The following is a 17,332-nucleotide window of genomic DNA, read 5'->3' as shown; positions in this document are numbered from 1 at the left end:
TTCTCAGTCAGTATGCCAAGTGTTGTCACTGGAAAAGGTTCCATTTGGCTAGTGTGATTTTTTTTATGACTGTTGTTTTTTTGAGGTTTTTTTCAATGAATGATCGAGCCCGGGGCTGTGAAGTTTTGCATCCTGCTCAGGAAAACTAGCACAGAAAATCTTTAAATATTAACAATGGTCTAAAAACATAATGTTTTGATCAAAACTTAAGTATTTGAGTGGTATTTCCGTTTTAAAAGACGTGAAATGTCAATTGATAATCAACCCCGCTCTGGACATCCAGAAATGGCCCGAACCAACAAAAATGTGGCAAAAATTGGCCAAATCATCCTGGAAGACCAACGCCAGACCATCAAATAAGTTGTGGAGCTATGTGGAGTGACTTGAAGTTCATTGCAGCAATTTTTAAGTGAAGATTTAGGGATGAGAAAGGTAGCTGCCAAATTTGCTCTCACACAGCCCTCTCTATGGGCTAATTTTTGACCAAAAAAGATATAACCCCCTTTCACCCGATCTAGCCATTTGCAACTTATTTTTTTTTACTCTAATGTTAAGAGAGGGAAAAGGATAGCGTTTTGCCGAAGTTGCTGAGGTGAAGAAAAAAAATAACAAAGACACTGTCAACCATAAAAAAAATCAAACAAACCATAATGTAGGCATTGTAGGCAGAGAGGATAGAACGTCATATCACTCTGCCTTTGCATACAGACCTCGCTTCCTCTACATTCATTCATCTTTTCAAGGTTTCAAGCATCCCGGAGATGAATTTAAAAAATATTTCCAACAATGGAATGTAATATTGGACAAAAACTATTCTATATTCTCTTTAAACATATTTTTTAGTAAATTTACATGTGTATGTCCGTTATGTGAATATGTTATTACTTTCCATCCCGTCACAATAGATCTTCACAGGTCGCAGTGACGTCAGGAGCTTGAATAGCACTGACCCCTACCTCTAAGAATAATACCTTCAATTTTTATAAGGTACCAACCATATTCGCCTGATGGGCATAAATAAACCAGATAAAAACACATGTAAGTCACTTAGGTAAGTTGTAGTGTTGTTGGTATCAGATAAATAATAATAAGTATGTACATTTACAAAGTAGCTTTTTTGAGAAATGTAGGCTTATTTAGTTTACCTGTTGTGCAGAAGAATCCGGTGGATCATCATCATACCGAGAATCTCTAGAACTATCAGAAGCTGCTTCACATATTCGGTCTTGAGGAAATGAACCGGCGATTCGAGATAACTCCACCTAGAAGAATACATACAATTGATACATTTTTGTATTCATTTTTTTATTTTTTTTTATTACATTATACACGCATTAATTGAGTACTGAGTAGAGGTGGGTATAGGTAGATTATTTTAAGTTGTGGCCACACAAACATACTTGATGTGCTTGTATTAGTTATATCTGTGTACGTTTCCGAAGGGTACAAGTGTGTGTTCATTAAAAATGTAGGCCCAATTTACACGTACCGTCCAAATCCACACGGCAGGGTAAAATTTGGGTGGGCCTACGTGTTCAATAAACACACACTTGTGCACTTTGGAAATGTTTATAAATAGAGCGAATGACTATGTATGCGTGGCCTCAACTTAAAATAATTTACCTATACTTAACCTATCTACTAACTACGCATACCGTGTGGTGATACGGAATACGGACACAATCGTTGCGAACTACATATATTCAGTTTATACATATCGTATATTACCATGTTTATATATAAGGCTGGGGAAAAAGTAATTTCGTATTTTGCGCCCTTTTTTTCAACTAAGTATATCTCGTTCATTATTAGTCACATTGAATCATACGATACGGCGTTGTAAAGGTGTGAGTGTATACTACAAACGCCTTTTTGACTGCAATGCGCTTGGTCGGTTCAGTCGTTAACTATAGCTGAATATCGATCATAAAACAGTTTTGAACCATTTGCAGAAGGCTGAATTTAAAAAAAGTTCGATGTCCAAACATTGTGTCAGCTTGTGTGGCACCCAAGTGCCACACAAGCTGACACAAAAAACCTCATGGACTGAATTTCCATCTGCGAATCGCTGCTGAATCGCAACAAAATCGACCCAATTCTGAAGCGTATAGTGACTGATGAAGAAAAGTGGGTCACTTACGAAAATGTCGAGCGACAGAGATCGTGGTCGAAAGCCAACGAAGCGGCCTAGACCGTAATTAGGCCAGGACTGACGGCCAGGAAGGTGTTGCTGTGTGTTTGGTGGGATTGGCAAGGAATACGCTACTATGGGCTGCTCCCTTATGGCTAAACGCTCAATTCTGCCCTCTACTGTGAACAACTTGACTGTTTGAAGCTTGCGATCCAACAGAAGCGGCCAGCATTGGTGAATAGGAGAGGAATCGTGTTTCATCAGGACAACGCCAGGCCGCACACATCTTTGATGACGCGCCAGAAGCTCCGGGAGCTCGGATGGAAATTTCTTATGCATTCACCCTATAATCCGGACCTGGCACCAAGTGACTACCACCTGTTCCTGTCTATGGCCAATGCACTTGGGGTACAAATTTGGCCTCATTAGAGGCCTGTGAAAATTGGTTGTCCGAGATTTTTGCCAATAGGGACAAGGGCTTCTACGAAAGGAGCATTATGAAGTTGGATTCTCATTGGCAACAAGTTATCGAACAGAACAGGGCATATTTGACTTAAATTGAATGATTGTAACACTTTTTATAAAGCATTGAAATAAAGCGAAAAATATGAAATTACTTCTTCCTCAACATTCCCATTCGCACAAGCCAATTTATTTAAACCAGATTTGAATGTTGAAAGGGATTCGGACACCTTTGTCATCTGATCAAGGATGTCAATATGGTATTCAAGTATTCCAGAAAATATTTACAACCAAATAATTTAAATTTAAAAAAAATAATAATAAAGAATTTAATAATTCAAAAAAAATTGCCCAATGAACTCATGTTTGAAATTTAATAATATTAAATATACATGTCTTTTACTAATTAGTTTATACAATAAAACTGTTTAAAATAAATTGAAATAATATTTACCTGTAATCTTCCTGCAACTTCCCCTTGCTGACTGATAATCGGCGTATGGTAGTCAAGTTTAACATCATGGAAAAGTGACTCCAGAAATATGTTGGCTACTCCGATCAAATTATGATTTTCCTGTGACTCATAGAAGGGATCCAAAACTTTATTGGCTGGCAAGTCATCCTAAAAAAAAGAAAAAGACAATTTTTTTTTAAATAATTTAACAACAACAAAAAGTTGTGATCTTTCAATAAATACAAAACTATGGAAATATTTCCAAATAAATATGTGTGCAAAAATAGGAGTCAAATTGTGCTAGATTGGGAGGTTAAACATTAGATCCGTAGGGGATAGATGTAACCATAATGAGCGGAATAATACTAATAACACAAGGTAAAGTTGCATAGGTATACACCCGGAACCCGGAAAAAATAAGTTACTAATACTTACTAATTCGGGAGTTGCAACAACATTGCCCGCAGCTTGGTTTTCACTCTGCAGTCTGAACTCTTGATACATCTCTCTCATATCGACAAGCTTGTTTTCCAACTTTTCCATCGACCAAACTTGTCCTCCGTGTCCCATGCGCTTTACCAATATGGCCGGTTCTGATACAAAGGCTCCGCGCTAAAGAAAAAAAAGACTATAGATTTCAATAAAAATTACAGGAATAATATAAAGGGTTTGTCAATAAAAAAGTAATCATCAACAAGCCCTGTATAGGGCACTGCATTGGCACACTAAATGCAGCTTATATCGATCATCTGGTACATGAAGGAAAGGTGATCAGCCATACGCTTGGGCTGTCAGTCCAGGGACATGAAATATTGAAGTGTAGTAGCACTTTTTTTATCAATATTTCATGTTGACCTTCCCAGGGTGAAAACGCACCAACCACTACACTACGAGGCGGACTCATCTCCACTTGATTTCCTTATTCGGGATTTATACCTGAGAGTAGCCACCGAGTCGAAAGCACTCGTTCAGGATTTTGGTTATATTTCACACATGGAACTGTATTATTTATGCGCCCAGATGCAGACATTTTAAAGCACTCATAAATCCCACATTTTATGAGGACAACGCATAGTAGAGATGCTATAGAACTATTTTAATAAAAAAGATCGCCGTGTGCAAATACAGCTGGCAAAAATCAGGATCTTAGTAAAAAAGTTAATAGTGACAAATTGTGTAAATGCATATTAACAATTGATTTCAAGAACATACTTATTTGATTGATTTAACATTTTATATTCCGTTTATACTTATACAAGTGTTGGTTCAACGTTACTCACTTTTCTATTGGGACTCAGGTTAGCCGGAGGTATCTGAAGGGTGACACTGAACTTGGTGTTCCTGGCCATCTCCTCGGCGAGGACATTGGCTTCTTGTACCAAGGTGTTGGCCTTGAGAATATCGGCCTTGAGTTGTCCTAGAGAGCGTTTGAAGGTCTCGTCCCTTTCCGCTGCCCATTTTTCTACCCGCATTTGTGTGGTTGGAGTACAGGGCGTTATTTTACCTGTGAAAATAGATTGTCGGTATTATTTTTAAGACTTTCAAAAATGACCGGGGAGACATAATATTTTTAATTGAGACATGCAAAAGGTCAGTTTCAACACAGTTTGACCAAATCACATTATTTATCAGTCATTAGTAGTTACGCGATGTGCATACATTTTTCCTAAAAGAGCAACTTTTATAACACATATATTAATTTTCAAATTCAAATTTATTTATTTTACCACAATAACATTACGAATAACAAAATATTTAAGGCGTTTATATTGGTACAAATTTATGTGTTATTAACATTTAAAAACATATTATTGTGTAATTTTGCATCGACGAAATTACATGAATACATACCAAGTCGCAATGGATCGTATGGTGTGTAGGGGGGGTATGGTGTAGATGGTGATAGAATGTTCCTTAATTGTTGGAATTGCCTCTCGTATTCCTGACGTTGTTTTTCCAAAGCAACTGAAAATATAAACATTTGTATTTTAAATTCTTCAGCTAATTACATAAAATATTGGTGAAGCTATTTTAGAATTGGCCATTTACACATCTTGTTTACATTCTGGTTCAAATTATACTGTCTTAAATCATCATCAAAGGGAAGTAATGTTGCCTTTCTAACCCTCGGTGTCAAAATTGTCAAACTTAGTACCTATTAACAATTCTTCAAATAAGCGGTGCTAGATGCATTATTATAGAATTTATCTTTTGGTGACTTGTGTGAAGGGCATTGGATTTCATAAATTTAAAAATAATGATAATAATAATGTAATTTGATTTGACGTTCTATCCTCTCTGCCTACCCAGACAGAAAAACGGCGGATGTTATTAAATTTATAAAAATGCTGTAATGGACAGACTTTTGTAAATAAATTTGATACAAGTAAACACTATTTTGCTAACATTCGTGATTGCAATATGGTCATGAGAAAAAATGACAATATCCGACAAAGCCATCCATATTATTTGCCGAACTTACAATGAGTCAGTAAGTAGTAGAGATAAATTAAATTAAAATTGCGATAAAAACTTGAAAATTTTAAAGGAGTAACTTGTTTATTGGCAACAAAATATTGCTTTTTTGTATGAATGAAACTGATACGAAGACCCGCGATCTTTAAAATGTTTTTTCGGGTATGTGGAGAAAGTACTTTCACTGTCTTCATCACCATGATATAAGATAACATTCAAATAATCTAGTTGATGAACACTGCAATCTTATTCTAAACTACAGCAAAAAAAAATGCTATTTACATCCAAATAGGAACGAAAATCTAAGAATTTGAATAATTAAGAGTTGCTTACTAAGGAAGAGTCGTAATAAGAATGTGAAGTATTACAAAATGTAATTGGATTAATGAAGAAGCCTTCTAAATAATTACATAATATGTAAGTTGATACATCTAAAGGGGTGAACATTCTCAACATAAATTTTCAAATATGTCGTGTATGTTATTAAGCGAGTAACGCATTACACAGGATTAAAATTAAGTTATTTCGATTTTAATTTGAAATGAAAAAAGATACACCCACAAATCATAATTTAGAATCGAGCAAGAACTAAATAATAACTAATAGAGGGGTAATGAAAAATTTCCCAAACCTTGTTTATCTTCTTCGTGCTGTTTTTCCAACCTGGATATTGCAGTTTGGATGGGATCATTGCTCAATTCGTTCAACATAATTTCATCTCTGGCAAAGTTGTAGTCTATTTGCTGGGCTGGTGTCTGTGGTTCCGAAGTCGCAGCTGAAAATAAAGCAAGAAAATCAATTAGTATTCTAAGGGTCAATACCACTTTTAAACTGTTTTTGAAATCATAAATAAAAAACATAATGCGCTTAGCAAGAACAATATTTAGCTTCTTTACTTTTAGATACACAAAAAACCTTATTTCCTTACTCTAATTAAATAAACTACCAAGCTTTTTCAGAATCATTAAATAAGTCTAGTAAATGTTGAAATAAAGAAGACAGATCATAAATTATATCTATTTGTTCCCAGACATTTTTTTAATGTGTTTATAAATAAACTTATTTAGATTGACAAAAAAAACATTTACCAATATAGAAGGCATCCAAACAACAGATATTTTTTAAGCTATGTATATTATAGCCGCTCTATTGTGGAATAATCTACCCACTAATGTTAGAGACGGCCCCTTCTTTATTTACATTTAAGTCAAGATTGAAATGTCCCTATCTCAATATTTAAATTGTTCCTTTATCCTTCTTCTTTCCTTCCCATCCCCTCTCCTCTCTTCATAGAATGGTGTTAATTTTTTTATATATTTTTTTATTTTGTTAATCTTTCTCTTAAATTATTCTATAAAATTGTAAGATTCAATATGTCCATGTATTTATAATTTTCTCAAACTGAACGGTTTGGGTAGGTAGGAAGAAATTGCCTTAAGGCAATATGCCCGCCCTTATATGTATTGTATATGTATATAAAGTGTCAAATAAATAAAAATAAATTATTTAAACAGAAAAATTGAAGGAAATACCAATAAAGCAAAAAGCATTATTTGAGAATAATTATTAGACTCACAAACAGGCTTGGGACAGTTAACTCTGAAGAAGTGGTGGTTCCCCCACAGAATGCGGTCTCCGTGTTCCAATGGTGTGCGTTCAGTAGCCGGAGATCCATTCACAAAGCATCTTGCTCCGGGGAAGGGTTCCATCACCAGTCCGCCTTCTTCCATCAAGACCAGGCAATGCTCGGGTTGGATGCCGAGACCAGACAGTTGAATATCTGCTTCAGTGTTGGGATTATTCCTACCACCAACCAGTGTTCGTTCCTGTAAAAAAAACATAATTAAAAAATGTTTGTGCAACGATAAAAAATAAAATATTAAGTCAATGAAAACAAATGTAACAATAGTAACCTTTAAATAGTATACAAGGAGTTCGTTCAATGAAGGATCAGCATTGAGATTTACTAGGTAGTATTTATTTTTCTCCACTTTGATTCCACTGGCTTGAACACTTATTCCCATCTTTTCTAATGCTTGCTGTCGCTCACTTTGAATACGCTCTGAAAATGTAATATTTGAGCTCACATTTTCGACACAAAATTTATCATGAAGAATTGGCAATGTTGGTAAAAATTACAAAATATTCACCTGTTTTCACGAGTTTTTCTTCCCAAGTTTGTGACATTTCTTTCATAAGATTCTCACTTTGAGCTAATTTCTCATGAATATCCACTCTTTGCGCGACTTCATCTCCAACAGGGGAGCCCTAAAGAGAAACCACATATGTTAGTAATAAAATAATAGAGCAAAAATAATTTTAAAGGGGTAGATAACAATGTATTTGGCAATGCACAATGAGGAAGTTCAGTGGTTTTTAAAAAAAAAGAATATTTGTTGATGGACTATTAAACCAGGCCAGACAAAAAAATAATTTAACTTTTACATATCGCTATGATTTGGCCTCCGTGGTGTAGTGGTCAAGATGCTTGACTCACGCACGGAATGTTCTGGGTTCGATTCCCGGTGAGAACACAAAAATTAAAAATGTGATTTTTCTCAAGCCTGGTTGTTCTGTAATGTAATTCACCACTGTAATTGGGCCTCCTGGCCTGTTGTGGTACAAAAAAAAAAAAATTAAATTAAAAATCGCTACGATTTTTTTTAAATTTTTGTAATTCTGAAATAACTCCGCGTGTGACATCAGAGGTTCTCTTCTGCTTATTCTCGATCAGTTCTGCCCATCGATCCATTGACGGCAAGCAAACCGGAAACCTTCCATAACTCTCTTATCATTAGTTGATTCATATGAACTAGTGACGTCGTTCAAAGTAGTTCGTTTTTATTAAAATATTTTTTTCCGTGCATTTTCAGGAAAATTTGCTGTACAATTTGTGGCACTAATTTTTACCGCAAGCAAGAAAACATTTATTGTATCCAATGTAGGGCTGAAGTTTCTCATTAACAATCTATATTCAAGAAAATTATTTTAGTTGCAAGTGCTTGACTAAATACGATGGTGCAATATTGGTCAATAATAAATATCGGCAGTAGATATAGCGGCAACTAACAGTGGCATGTTTCAGCATCTCCTTAAGAGCTTCAACTTCTTGTCTGAGCTCTCTGATGATTCTGGCATTAGGATCTTCATTAACAACAGCGTGATTAACAATTCTCTTGGCTCTGTCTGCGTACCGAAGAGTAGATAAAGTTTCTTCATAATTGTCTGCAGAAGGTGATACCGTCGCCACCTGAAAAGAGATATATTTTTAGCAAAATATTACATTAGTTTAACTATTTGGTTATAAATGAATGTCAAATCTCGTACCATTACAGTTTTACTATTTCCACCAAGATTATCCTTCAAGAGCCATGTTAATACCGAGTCTCTGTAGGGCACAAATCTATCTCTGTTTTTATTGCCACCGGATGACTGATCTGCGAGCTTTGATATTACCAGTCCAAGAGTGGTGAGAGATCTGGAATATTGGAATATTGTTTTTTAAACATGTTTGAAAGGGATGTGATGCCTGAAAATTCAAGGAAAGCAACAATGACGATGATCATTTGAAACTCAAACAGTCCTCCGGGGATATGTTGAGCTCAAACATAACATTGTCAACTAGATAATTGAAGGAGCTGTTTATGTCATACACATACGTTTATTAATAATGTATATATTTTAACACGTGAGGCTTTAGTTAGGCAGTGAATAATTGAGTTCTTAACTAGTGTAAAAAGAACTCTAATTTAACAAATGAATAAGTCTCTTACTTGTTGATGTTGGAGCCCTCTTTGAGTCGGTCCCCCACGGCGCCTGTCTTGACAGCGCGTTCGGAGCCAGCCAGGTCCACCAGGGACATGCGAGACACCTTCTCCCCGCTGACTCCAGACCTGGTGTCCGTAAGGGTCTGCGTCAGGACAACACTGAACACGGCGTGAGAGCGGGAGGACTCGCTGTTCATGTTGGTGGCGGCCACTGTGCGGGATTTGTTGCCTTCTGCCATGAGGTTATCGATATCCTGAGAAAAACCAAGGAACATTTTTAAATGGTCACGTACTGAGCAGTTATGTGGGCTTATATAATAATGGGTGTTTTTGTTGTCATGATAGAACTTTCAATTGGTAATACTATCTCTGTCAAAATTAAACGCTCGCAATTCAGCAGAACTTTTAATTTGAAAGTTTTTTTTTTCAAAATAAATAAATTTATTATAAACTCATCCCAACAAATAACATCGCTTCTTATATTTAGTTTTAAAGTTGTATACTGAGATCGGTAAACCAATAACATGGAATGCGCCCTTTGGCAGGGAGTCCTCTGAGAAAGAAGTGATATTTCAGAAAAAACTTAAAACCCACCAGTTCTAGAAATCATTTTTATAAATCCGTAGCATGTGATAACAAAATAAATTGTTTTACGTAAATTATTAATTTTAAGTGAAAAATAAATTAATATTCCTAGAATCACTTTGTGAAGTGCCCTTGAGGTTTTATACTGCGAAAACGGTGCTATATAAGTTATCCATTATAATAATGAAGCGTTTTATTCAATATCAAAAGAGAATAAGAAAATTATGATGAAATAACTTTTCATTTCTTCCTCAGTGTATTTTACTTTTTAACCTTTTAGGTGCCACAAGTGAGATATATCGCGCATGGTACAGTGTAACATGAACATTTGCATGTAAATATCTAGAATATATTTAACCGCCGATTGAACAAACTGTCTAAAATTAATAGAGACTATTCCGCTTATGATTCTGTATGATATCCTCTAGCAAATCTTACCTAGATCGACAGTATTTTAACTCCCAAAAGCATCCCAAAATCAGATCAGTTGAATTGTCTGGCATTTAAACAGGTAAAACATTTACAATTTGATACTGTTTTATTGTTATAGTAGTTACAATTTTTTACACCACAGAATAGTTTAAACTATAAATAATACTATTTTGAGTATGTCCTAATATTTGTAAACTAATATTGGAGTTGAACCCTTTTAGGATTTAATCTAAAGAGACTGGTATCTCAACATAGACAAAGGAAATAACTTTGATAGATAAATAAAGAGTATTGCCATAAAAACTTAATTAGAAAATCAACAGACGTTGCCTGTGGGAAAGCATGCTTTTACTAGATATATAATTCGATCATTTTATTATTCCCTTTCCACGGCACGGCATTTGAACACCAAACGCAGTGTAAGCTATGTCATCACATAAAAAAATCACCTTCTTTAGCCACATTTAAGAAACGCCTGACCACATTACTATATTTCCTTAGAACTCTAACCGCATTTCTCCTCTTCCTGTGTCCTTTCAAACTCCTCATCTGATCCTACATTCTATGTATTCATTTCCTCATTATATAATGTGTTAGTAAAAGTATTTTTATGAATAAATTAGTAATATGCGCAAGCTCCATCTGCCCACTAAAAAACAACTGTAATTCGAAAATACGTATCTTATATGTATATTTATCCTATATGTATATTTATCTTATATGTGTATCTTATATATATATTTTATATGTATATTTTTTTAAAGTATAATTTTTTACGCATTTTTCACCAGACTTTTTTGGCTGGCTGGAAGATATTACTTTAAGCAATAAGTCCGCCAAAACGCATAAATGTTTAATATTAAATTTTAAATAAAAAAAGTTATTAAACATTCATTAAACACTTACCAAACTTTTCTCATGTACGTAAATGATACACATACGTAAAAGCGAAACTGTTTTAAATCGCAATAATTTTCAATATAAAAACAAGATTTCTAAAATCGACATGGTACATATATGTGGTGTCAGCCGGCACCACGCTGAGAGCAAATCCGATTCCAACTATTATTACGGCAATAGCATCTGCCATCTCTTGTACATCACTTCATACATATTGGATATAAGATTATATTGACTTAAATAAAGTCGTGTAAATTGGATTTTCACTATTTATTAAAAGGCTTTATAAACAGATTTATACGAAATATTACAAGCGAATACAGCATACAAAGTTAGAAGAAAAAAATATAGGTCCGGCCATATTAAGTCATTTTTCTGAGTTAGCGGTCTGGCTGTTTTTAGCAGGACATAGAATTGACCTTCCTGAACCGGATAGCACCAATATCCTTTTTTTCAATTGCTTTCTGCATAACTACGGTCAGTTATAAGAACACTGAGGAAATAAATTAAAACGAAAGGCACATAAGATACATATTATAAATGTATAAATAAAAACAGAACATTAAAAAAATTACATTAAATATCTCAGAATATGAAGCCACTAATATTTAGGAATGATGTCTATTTTTTTCCATGCTTTAAAAATTATTATTAACAAATCTACTATTTTAAATAATCCCGATGATTTGTAAACGGCGCGGCGGTTACTAAACAACTTTACAATAAATGTTTTTTTTTAAATTATGATTAACATATCTACTATTTTAAATAATCCTGATGATTTGTAAACGGCGCTGCGGTTACTAAACAACTTAACAATATTTATTTTTTTTATTATTATTATTATTGTTTAAATGGCAATCATTCACTTAATCTGGATGTTTTTGCCGGTTACATATTTTAGTTACATAGATATCACATTAACAAGTTATCACGATTACAAAGCATACATATCATTATTTAATATGGACTACTTAGCGATTAAGTAAATGCATGAAATATTTATATGATATTACTAACAAAACATATCAAATGTGATATAATAAATAAGTAAGAAAATGAAAAACAAAACAGGGGTTTTTTCATACATTTAAAAGGGGTACTATTATTTTTATGACTAAGTCATGTTTTATGACCCGAGTATTAAACTGACAAATAAATTATATCTTGAGAATAAACATAAATACTAGAGAAAAATATGTAGGGTCAAGTGGGGAATGGCGAACAGTAAAAACATTTATTTCATATTTTTATTTCTTTGAATTTGAAGCGTTAACTTTGTATAAAATAAATAAAAACAAGTTTGTTTTTAACCGATGTCAAACCTATACAAGCTTATTTATCAAGGTATACTAAACTAATTAATTATATACTATTTTATTTTATCAATATTATGCTTAATTTTATCAATAAAATGGGATGAAATTCATTCGATCCGTAGAAAAAATAAAAAATAAGTGGTTAAAAACAAAGTTGTTTTAATTTATTTTACTATATTTCTTTTAATTGATTTAATTGCAACACTATTATTTTTTCTACAGCCAATGATAATTCAATATCGGCCATCTTAATACGGAGCTAATTTGATAACAGTAATCATGATTTTTGTAGTAATTGCAAAATATTGTTTTTGTTGGTGTAAATTAGTTATTTAAAAAAAGTCATTTCGTTGCTATTCTGAAATAGTTAAGCGTTGGTGAGTAAATGTATTTCCTTATTAATCTATAAATAAATCGAACAAGCTTGCCGGTTATTTTAATCATTTTTTTTTTAAATTGAAAGCAAATCATTTTAATACCCCCCCCAGATTTGGGGTAGAGTGTAACAAGTGACATATTACAACAGAGATGAAGAACATTTAAGAAAAGGTAATATAGAAGTCTAGGCATCTACAGGGCTTATGACCTGTCAATGGCTGGTTTAAGTGGCCACTTTATACACTGTGTAACATTCACCATTCTGCCTATATTTGAACATCTATATTCCTTCAATTCTTTCATCCGTTGATGTTTGTGAAGTTAAAGAGCTGAAACCTTTATTTATGCAGGTGAGATTCATCTAATTGAATTATTTCACCTACATACTAGGCAACGCCTGAAAATGTTATTTTTTCAATTTCTATACTTCTTCATGGACCAGGTAATTTATCAACATCAACAAATGTTGATAAATTTGTTGATGTTGATAAATTACCTGGTCCATGAAGAAGTATAGAAATTGAAAAAATAACATTTTCAGGCGTTGCCTAGTATGTAGGTGAAATAATTCAATTAGATGAATCTTACCTGCATAAAATAAAGGTTTCAGCTCTTTAACTTCACAAACATCAACGGATGAAAGAATTGAAGGAATATAGATGTTCAAATATAGGCAGAATGGTGAATGTTACACAGTGTATAAAGTGGCCACTTAAACCAGCCATTGACAGGTCATAAGCCCTGTAGATGCCTAGACTTCTATATTACCTTTTCTTAATGTTCTTCATCTCTGTTGTAATATGTTAATATATACAGCTCCCCAGGGAGTTGAATCCAGTCCTTGTCTACAAAAATTTGGACAAACTCAAAATATTGTTGTAACAAGTGACTTCAGAAAAATCACTTATATCATTATTCACAAGTATGTTTCCGATTATTTATTTTAAGCAAATTCAAGCTTAAGGATAAACTATTGATTTACTGTAAGAAAATAGTTTATTAAATAAATATAGGTTTTTCTAAAATAAAAAAAATCTTGTTTGTTATCCTGTTTCCCATCTGACCCTATAATATACTGGTAACGTACGTAGCGTTGGGCACGCGGCACGCCTTATAATTGCGTGCCTTTAATTTGGAGTAGGTATTTCAACCTAGAAAACGTTGAGCCAGGATCGATTGGTAGTCGTGAACTTGTGACCCCCGGCATGCTATACCTATCAGGCGGCGGTTCCTCAAAAGAAACGTACGAATCGTATTATAGTAGCCCGATGGATATCATATAAACCTGTGACCTTTTGCCCCCGCGACCTTTTATTCAACGGTTGAAAATCGATTTTTAATTATATGAATTACTTGACTGATTTGCAGGCCCGCGAATGCAGCTACGGATTGAATTTGATTGCGTTCGAGTAAGATTTTCTCACTATTCCATCGCGGGAAATCAGGATTCACGATCAAAAGCAAACATTTCGGAAATTAACTGCCGTTGATTGGATGTTCGAATGCGGCTATGGAAAATTCTCGATTTACGAACCAAAACATATGTTCCCAAATGTTCTCTTTGAATATTAATAATTAAATTGTCTTTGTTGTTAATATTGTCTAGACAAGTGAATTTGCACGAGTATGAATGATCACTCGCACGATATACAAAGTTTAGTATTTAGTATTTAGCGCATTTGACTATAATTGCATAGAGCTCCGGGTGAAAATCGCACAAGTCAGCAAAATCGTGTAAATTTTTAACGTAATCTTGATATGATAAAGACAAACAAGAAACTATTTCCGTTTCAATTAGTGTTATTGTTTCCTAGTCGACTGTTCGTCCCTTTGTGGAAATTTCAAATTGAGTCTAGAAAAAAAAACATTATTAATCGTGTCAATTTTATTCCATATTTGTAATAACATCTAATTTTAAAAACAACATTGCAAAATTTATATTAATAATTTAGACATAAGTCGTGCAATATGATCAGTCTTACGCTTCAGGTGCCAGTCCGAGGAATATGAAATATTCTAGAGTAAAACACCATTTTAAATATATATTTCATCTCAACCATGCCGGGAATCGAACCCGAGACTTTTTGCACGGTAGGCAAAAGCACTGACCATTTAACTAGGAGGCGGACATTGTTTAAAACTGGTCTTTTGTTGTCTTATAACCTTTAAAATGTCGCTATTGAGCAATAAAATCTTCTTTGTGACGATAATATAAACCTTAAGCTGAGACAACGAATGGTCAAATGTTATATATGGTCTGGTCTGTCTTACTGTACGGTGTAGAGGCGTGGACTCTAAAGTTAATATTATAAATCGCCTTGAAGCATTTGAAATGTGGATCCACCGTAGAATGTTAAGAATATCTTGGCCCGATATGATAACCAACAATGAAGTATTACGTAGAGCCAATACTAATAGGGAACTATTCACCACTGTTAAGCTCCGTAAGATTTCATATTTTGGCCATGTGTTGAGAGGTGATAAATATTCCATACTTCAGCTTGTCATAAAGGGGAAGATCGAGGGACGTAGAGGGGTCGGAAGAAAACAGCTTTCCTTGCTTCTAAACATCCGAGCATGGACCAGGATTAGAACTGTGGAGGAGCTGTTTCGCATTGCTCGGGATAGGGAAGCTTTCTCCCAAGTGATCGTCAACATCGGGGGTACCCGACATGACACGTGGAGAAGAGAAACAATAAACTACGCATAATTAATTGTGTCATATTATATTGTATATATTGCAAGATAAACGAAAAACACAAAACAAGTATGTAAAAAATACTATAAAATATAAGTATTCCTTAGATTAGCGAAAACAAATATTTGTTGACAAAATTTATGTAATAAAATATGGAACCGCGACTATGGGGAGGACAGTTGGGGTAAGAGTAACTACGCTTTAAGAGAAATAAAAGCTCGTCTACCAAAATCTATAGAATGAGGATGTTCAGTGGTTTTTTTATTTGTTTTTTTTATGTATCGTATTAGTAGCGCTAAGATTTTTTTAAGTTTTGTATTTCTGAAATTACTCCGCGTGTGACGTCATAAGTTCTCTTCCGCTTCTTCTCAGTCAGTTCTGCCGATTGGTTCGTAGACTTATCTTTCACAACTCTCTTATCACTGGTTGATTCATATGACTTAGTGACGTCGTTAAAAGTAGTTCGTTTTTATTAAAACATTTTAGTTTTTTTTTTTCATACATTTTCAAGAAACTTTGCCGTACAATTTGATGCTCTAATTTTTACTGTGCGTAAGAATAGAATTCCCGTAGAGCTGAACTTCCTCATTAAGTCCTTTTGCTAAGTCGGTAAAATAGAGAGATGCGTTGATGTTTCAGAAACCCAGAATCGAAGCAATTATGATACTATTGCGTTACATTTTTTTAAAAAGGGAAATAACCCTTTCACAGTTTAAAAATCGGTGTGACACGTGGCTGATAAAAATAATTTTAATAAACATAAAAAGAGATTATACTAGACTATTTGGTTGGTAAGTTTAATATTTATTAAATGCTCCATATGCTCAATTATTTTTTAAAACAATAATTATGTGTCAAAAGCATTTATTTAATCATTTAATATCTTGTTCTATTTTTTTTCAAAGTAGAAAATATATTAAAAAATGGAGCTTCATATTCGAGAGAAAGTTTAGATGAAGCAGTGAGATAAAAAAAATGCTCAACACAGTGGCTACAGAGCATCTTTACGCGATAATGATGTGAGTGTTTAAAAAAAGGCTTAAAATCAGGAGCATTAGGCAAAAACACTGTATTATCCAAAGTAGTGGAAAAAATGTGTCAAACAATTACATTTATAACACGGGTTTGGTTAAACCTGGACAAAATATTGTAGTTGGTCAGGGATTACATCGCTATCACCAATATCGAGCTCCATTTTTTATTAAAGAATAACCCGCTAAGCTTCTTTTTTAGAGACTTGTCAGCAGGTGGGAAATATAATATGGAAGGAAGTTATGAAAAATATACCACAACACCCAGACCACTTGAGAAAAAATCTTTCTTGGATTTATTTCTTGCAACTGGCGGGAATCGAACCCGCGACGCTAGTTTCACAGTTAGCTGTCTTACCAACTGCGCCACGGCGAAAAACGTAAGGTTCGCATTGAAAAGTAACGTTCCAGATAAAGACTTATGTTAGAAGGGCGAGAACTAATTTACGGGGACTCGTCACAATAGATCTACACATGTCGCAGTGACGTCAGGACCTTATATAGCGCTGACCCCCATTCTTCAGAAAAAGAAGACCGAAGATCGTAATACAAATATTTACCAAAAAAAACACGGATTTTTTTTTTACCATAAAACCCTTTTTTAAATCCTCGAAAAATCTGGTTCTATACCCCTGAATCGAGTGCATATGTCACTCTTGCCCCGAACTAGAATGAAAGCCATTTTGGCTCCTTTTTCTTT

At 34.0% G+C, this 17,332-nt stretch overlaps 1 protein-coding gene across 2 annotated transcripts in view; it reads right to left on the bottom strand.

The window, feature by feature from the left end:
* Window positions 1–17,332, bottom strand: part of Khc-73 (Kinesin heavy chain 73) — a 187,638-nt gene that overhangs the window by 21,356 nt on the left and 148,950 nt on the right. For both annotated transcript variants that reach the window (XM_088228830.1, XM_088228831.1), the window contains exons 5-16: window positions 9,296–9,543; window positions 8,850–9,000; window positions 8,593–8,772; window positions 7,673–7,790; window positions 7,436–7,584; window positions 7,099–7,348; window positions 6,154–6,297; window positions 4,899–5,012; window positions 4,328–4,551; window positions 3,483–3,659; window positions 3,048–3,215; window positions 1,146–1,262 (exon numbers count right to left, since the gene is read on the bottom strand). In XM_088228830.1, coding sequence (XP_088084956.1) covers window positions 1,146–1,262; window positions 3,048–3,215; window positions 3,483–3,659; window positions 4,328–4,551; window positions 4,899–5,012; window positions 6,154–6,297; window positions 7,099–7,348; window positions 7,436–7,584; window positions 7,673–7,790; window positions 8,593–8,772; window positions 8,850–9,000; window positions 9,296–9,543 — 2,040 coding nt within the window. The remainder of the gene's footprint in view (window positions 1–1,145; window positions 1,263–3,047; window positions 3,216–3,482; window positions 3,660–4,327; window positions 4,552–4,898; window positions 5,013–6,153; window positions 6,298–7,098; window positions 7,349–7,435; window positions 7,585–7,672; window positions 7,791–8,592; window positions 8,773–8,849; window positions 9,001–9,295; window positions 9,544–17,332) is intronic.

The sequence above is a fragment of the Micrasema longulum genome, unplaced genomic scaffold (assembly GCF_059751315.1).
Source record: "Micrasema longulum isolate JH-2025_06_02 unplaced genomic scaffold, ASM5975131v1 h1tg000611l, whole genome shotgun sequence".
Taxonomy (NCBI): Eukaryota; Metazoa; Arthropoda; class Insecta; order Trichoptera; family Brachycentridae; genus Micrasema; species Micrasema longulum.
Note: the sequence above shows the minus strand (reverse complement) of the source record. Positions and strands in the feature narration are given on the sequence as shown.